The sequence below is a fragment of the Lipotes vexillifer genome, unplaced genomic scaffold, assembly GCF_000442215.2.
Source record: "Lipotes vexillifer unplaced genomic scaffold, Lipotes_vexillifer_v1.1 scaffold481, whole genome shotgun sequence".
Lineage (NCBI taxonomy): Eukaryota > Metazoa > Chordata > Mammalia > Artiodactyla > Lipotidae > Lipotes > Lipotes vexillifer.
Genome location: NW_006789873.1, coordinates 169,863 through 176,028, shown reverse-complemented (window position 1 = coordinate 176,028; position 6,166 = coordinate 169,863). Strand labels below are relative to the sequence as shown.

The window sequence follows — 6,166 nt, the reverse complement described above, 5'->3', positions numbered from 1 at the left end:
AAAAGATAGTCGCTTATATATATATATATATATATATATATATATATATATATATATGCCATTGGCAGCTACCATGTCTATTTCAGTCAGTGACTAACCACAGTGTCCATTTCTGGAGGCCCCCCGGCGTTTCGTATCTCCACATTCCACTGCCATCACATAGGAGCCATGATGTTATGACAACAGCCAGAATCAAAAGCATCATATCACACACTCTTTCAATGAAGTTTTGTTCTTTAATAAGATATCCCGACTAGGCTAGATATTAGAAAAATGCTTTTGTGTATTTAGTAAGAAAGATTAGAACTTGAGCTCACTTGTCAACCTCTATCACTTCAGTAAAATCACGTGTTTCCACTGAGTCTCCGTTTCACGATCAGTTAATGCGGGTTCGGGGGTGGGGAGTATGAAATAAATGAGGTCATTGGGAGGACTTTGTCATTGGTTGGAGAGAAAGAAAAGCAGGGAAAGGAGGGGAGGGGAGGGGAGTTTCCGAGGATGTAGTGCTTTAGCTGCAGTACCAGCGAATTGGGTGAAAAATGAGCTCTCTGGACAGGCTAGTGGGACTCAGAGAGGGGACGATAGCACAGTTCACAGGACAACTGCCACCAGATCGCCATCATTTCCCTTTTGCCTTCCTTCCTGACCAGTGAACATCACATATGCCATGCACCTCCCGGACTCCACTTATGTCACCCGAATCCCTGACCGTTGGCCTTTGTGCTTTGTCCATAGGAACTTCCACTACATCACCATCCTCCGTGACCCAGTGTCCCGGTACCTGAGTGAGTGGAGGCATGTCCAGAGAGGGGCGACATGGAAAGCGTCCCTACATGTCTGCGATGGAAGGCCCCCAACCTCCGAAGAGCTGCCCAGCTGCTACACTGGAGACGACTGGTCTGGCTGCCCCCTGAAAGAGTTCATGGACTGTCCCTATAACCTAGCCAACAACCGCCAGGTGCGCATGCTTTCTGACCTGACCCTCGTCGGCTGCTACAACCTGTCGGTCATGCCCGAAAAGCAGAGGAACAAGGTCCTCCTGGAAAGCGCCAAATCGAATCTGAAGCACATGGCGTTCTTCGGCCTCACCGAGTTTCAGCGGAAGACCCAGTATCTGTTTGAGAAAACCTTCAACATGAACTTTATTTCGCCGTTTACCCAATATAACACCACTAGGGCCTCTAGCGTAGAGATCAATGAGGAAATCCAAAAGCGTATTGAGGGACTGAATTTTCTGGATATGGAATTGTACAGCTATGCAAAGGATCTCTTTTTGCAAAGGTATCAGTTTATGAGGCAGAAAGAGCATCAGGAAGCTAGGCGGAAGCGTCAGGAACAACGCAAATTTCTGAAGGGACGGTTCCTTCAGACCCATTTCCAGAGCCAGAGTCAGGGCCAGAGCCAGAATCCGAGTCAGAATCCGAGTCAGACCCCAAACCTAAATGCCAATCAGAATGTGACTCAGAATCTGATTCCGAATCTGACTCAGAGCTCGGGTCAGAATCCGAGCCCGACGGAGAATCGGGAAAGCCAGAAGCAGAACCCTGGCCAAGAGCAGAGTGACGGCAACGCCGGCAATGGCGCCCATGACTACATAGGCAGCGTAGAGAAATGGCGCTAAATGGCTCCCAGAGGCCTTTGCACACTTCTCCCAAAGCGCCAGTCAAAATAGGGCAAGTCTTCAAACATGAGAGTGTCCAAACACATCCTGCTTCCTTAAGTTTGGAAGTTAAAAAAGTTAAGATGTTGCCTTTACAGTTGCCTTTCAATTCAGTGTTCTACGGTGCGTGGGTAAAACAAATTTCAATATGTAATTAAATTGTCTTTTTTGTTGTTGTTGTTCGTGGGGAATTTATAAAATCCAAAAGGCAAACCAGACTCATCAGAAATTGCTGTTTAGATATTGTAAGACGTTCTTAAATTGGTCATAGAGACAAAATGAAAACGTAAAATGTGGCCGTTTAACTTATAGCTAAGAAATGGACTTTACATTATTCATGATACACTGTTGAAACCCAGTCTTGGAAGCAAACATTTTTTTCCAGGGGTAAGCATGAATATAACACAAAAGAAACTAAAATTAAACACGGAACTGTTCATTTTCTTCTGATTTTAACAAGGAATCTATTTAAAAAGCATAAGAACTGATGGTAGAGTTTACCAAACTGTAGAAAATGAAAAACTTCTCTCCCAAACATGAGTAGTTCTATGTAAAAATATTGGCTTTCGAGTAGAACGGGACTCATATCTTGTTATTTCAGAGATGTTTAAAATTTTAAACTTTTTCTGCCTTCTACTATTTAAAGGTTTTAAACAGGGTGTATCTCATATTAAATAAAACACTTTTTCCAAATGGAGTACCAATGCAAAGATCTAATTTCCAGATGATTTCTGGGCACTGTAATTTCAACAGTTCCGGACTCTTTTTGGCACTGCTTCTCATTCATTTTAAAGCTTCTCCGAGTTGTGCTCATTCCAAACTAACCCGTTTTAGAATCTTTCTTCATCATCTAAATGGTGTGTTGCTGAATTCATTGTGATAATATAATCCTGGATTAAAGTCGGGACTTTCTTTCTGTAGAATTGTCTTATCAATGTTTGTGTAGTGAGGTCCTTATCAAGAAACTCTTGAACAGGATAATGTGTCTTAAAATATTGCTCAAGTTATTATTCTTGATCAGATAGAATTAAACCTGAATGTGAATGAATTGTTATTTACTTTTTGTGCATTTTTGTTGTAATGTTTCCAGTTGGGCTGGCTATTTTCTAGCCCATTAGTTCTTTTTCGTGTTGACAGAGTATAGACAATTACAAGAGAAAAAAACAAGGATAGAAGAAGCACTAGGATAGTCAGCATTCTTCAGTAACACCAAAAGCTTTACCTCCATACTTTGGGTGAACCGTGTACCAGGTTTTGTTCTGAGAAAACAAAAGGCAGGAGTGTTCTGCACTGAGGTTAAACATCAGAAGCATATGGATTGAAGAAAGTGATTTGGTATTGGAAGTCTGTGCAGAAATACTTTTAGGGTATCAACTGTGAATTGAGCAGGGCACAAAGAAGGATGTAACCCACCGTGCAAGCAGGCATCCTGATTCTGGGCAGTTTCCACTTTACGGGTTTTGCTATCCTTTCGTAAGGACTTATGCTAAGCCCCTGGCTGTCAATCAAAAAGCCAACTGGAAGTGGCATTTATGTTTTCACGAGGGACATGCTTAGAAGTGTGACCATAAAGTCACATCTTGTACAATCTGCTCATTTGCATGATCTAGTTTCATCTGTAATAATAAGGCCACAAGCTGGACAAGAAGCTGAGTACTTGGTTAAAAAATAAATGTTCTTGACTCTGCACTTGTATCAGTAGATCTAAATTTTGTTTTGTCTGACAGTATCGCAGTCCTGGGAATCTGAGAACTGGAAAACTGAAAGGAAAAAAATTTTCAAAATCCAAAACATCTTGCAGTCAAACTGTTTTAGAGTGAAACTATTTTGTGTACTTTGTGTTTTTAAACGAATGATTCTGTAGATCACTGTGGTATTTCAATTTTGTTTTGTTTTGATTGATATTGTTTGCTCTTAAAACTGATAGGTACTGCTGGAAAGCAGGTTGAAGCCCGAGCCAGTGGAAAAGCTTGTTACAGAAAAAATATTTTGTGTTATTGCTGTGGTGTGCATGGTTTGCAGAGATTAAGTGCATTTTCTCTGTCTATACTGATTTATTGTACATAGGGGACGTTATAAATATACATTTTGGTCACCATCATGTAAATCCCATGATTTTGACTGTAAACATCTTTCCAGTGGTGTAGCTTTACAAACCATTCACTGATTTTTGTGTAATTTAACAATAGATATGAAATAAACTTGAAATTACAGGCTCTGAGTAATTTCGTGATTTCAAGGTTTGCAGCCACTAGACATTATGACATCACAGAGAGAATTCTCTTTTCTCAAGGAGTTTCTTTTTGTCCTCTTGGCCACCAGGTATGGAAATGAGATGAGCCATTCTAATCTAGCACACCCAAATAGCCTTAACTTTGGGTGCTTCCTTCTGGGAGTCCACAGTGTGTCCTCCTTTGAATAAAAGTTGTCAATGAAAGACAAAGTTGACTGTGCATTTTAGTCAGCTCAGGCTGCTATAACAAAATACCATAAACTGGGTGGCTTATCAACAACAGAAACTTATTTCCTACAGTTCTGGAGGCTGAAAGTCTGAGATCAGGTGGCCAGTATGGTCGGGTTCTGATGAGGGCCCTCTTCTCAGTTGCAGAAGTCTGTCTTCTTGCTGTGTCCTCATATCACAGAAAGTAGCTAGCTAACTCTCTGGCTTTTGCTTATAAGGGCACTAATCCCATTCATGAGGGCTCCACCCTCATGACCTAATCACCTCCCAAAGACCACACCTCCACATACCATCACACTGGGATTAGAGTTTCAACATATGAATTTGGTGGACACATTCAGTCCATTATGCTATGCAAATGAAATATGTGAGTGTTTTAATTTAAAAATTATTAAAGGAGATACTTGCACATCTAAGCACATGTTGAAAAGAAAAATAGCACTTTTTATTTTTAATCTATCCCTTCTGTCTAGGATAGAGGTTAAAGGTGAGCATTAAAGTATTGGCCTTTAAAGTTATGAAGACAATATGCTCTAATTGTATTCAATGCACATATTTTTCCAAACAAACTTATGGTTAGGACTATGGATGGGGATGATTTGTTCTTGCCCTCTTGAAAAGAGAATTTAGATGTCAATTCATAGGATTAGAGGGAAGAAAGCTACAAAATTTGGTGGGTTTAACTATACTCAGCCTGCAAGCTATTCATACTTTAAAAATTCTGCCCATCAACTGTTCATTGAGCAATAACTGGGTGGTCAAAGGTCCTGACTGCAAAAGGGTCCCATGGCCTCCTCTTGGGAGGAACTGTGAACAGGAATGTAGAGGTCAAGAACTTGAAATATTTAGGAAATAAAGATTATTTCCCTTTACCCTCCAGGAGGCTACTCTTGGAGAGTACTTACTGAAGTGGGGAAAATGTTGAAAACCTGCCCTATGCTTCTGGACACAGAAGCTGAGCAAAGGGTCTACTGAGGTAGCCCAAAAGAGCCATAAGACATCACAGGACAGGCTTTAGACAACTGCATTCTCCCCATGCCTGAGACACAGAAGAGACCAATATTGTAGTCCAGGCTGGTGATATGCAACTCCCAGCTTTCTTGCCCTGTGCTGAGGAGTACTGCTCTCTTGTCTTCACTAGGGATTAAACCAAGCAAATAAACAAAGCCCAGGTGTTTTCTAAAGAGTCTAACAAGACACAGCGTATGCTGACTCCAAATATAACCTCATGGAATTGTGGAATAAGGCAATCCTAATCCCTCAAATGGCCAGAGTGAAGTGAGTTGACAGTTTTAAACATCAAAGGAATTAGATCAAGACCTCAAAAATCCTAAAGTAAATTTATGACACATCAATCAGACCTTCAGAACTAGCCTTTGGAACTGCAGGAGAAAACTATCTTGACGACAAAGCAAATCAGCTGTTTGTCAGTGCAAGTGACACTGTTTGGGCAGGGGGTCCCAAAAGGACAGACCTGGGGCCAAATGTGGCGCTCCACCTGCTTTTGTAAATAACAGTGTATTGGAACACGGCCATGCCCTTTTCTTTGCATATTTCCTCTGGCTGCTCTCATACCCCAGAGGCAGGAGCAGTTGCAACATACATCTAATGGCCCGAAAACCTAAAATATTTATTTTCTTGCCCTTGAGAGAAAAAAACTGGTCAACCTCTGAGCTAGAGAGCCAATCAAAATTTCCCAAATAGTAAAATCTTGGCAGAGTTTATAATGATTCCAGAGTCAGAGAGAACAGAAGTGTGTGATTCAAACAACACACTTCCCAATAAACCAACAACACACCAACATTTATGGGGTACCTACTATTATATGAAAGGCACCACATTAGGCCTAAGAACAGGGAAGAATCTGATCTTTCCTCAAAGGATTATGGAAATCTAAACCAAATGCTGTGCCAGAGAGTATAGTTAAAAGCCTAATTCGTTCTTCAGTGTGTGTGTGTGTGTGTGTGTGTGTGTGTGTGTGTGTGTTTGATTACATGGTTGTGAAAACTGCAAATGATATAGAAACATGTAAATAAAAAATGAAA

General features: G+C 40.9%; 1 protein-coding gene across 2 annotated transcripts in view; it reads left to right on the top strand.

Annotated features, from left to right (window-relative positions):
• Positions 1-3,878, top strand: part of HS6ST2 (heparan sulfate 6-O-sulfotransferase 2) — a 304,245-nt gene extending 300,367 nt beyond the window's left edge. Inside the window, exon 6 of one of the 2 annotated variants that reach the window (XM_007462871.1) lies at positions 736-3,878. In XM_007462871.1, the coding sequence (XP_007462933.1) occupies positions 736-1,621 (886 nt within the window). In that variant the 3' untranslated portion in view covers positions 1,622-3,878. The remainder of the gene's footprint in view (positions 1-735) is intronic. The other variant, XM_007462872.1, reaches the window with a different exon arrangement.
• The last annotated feature ends 2,288 nt before the right edge of the window (positions 3,879-6,166 follow it).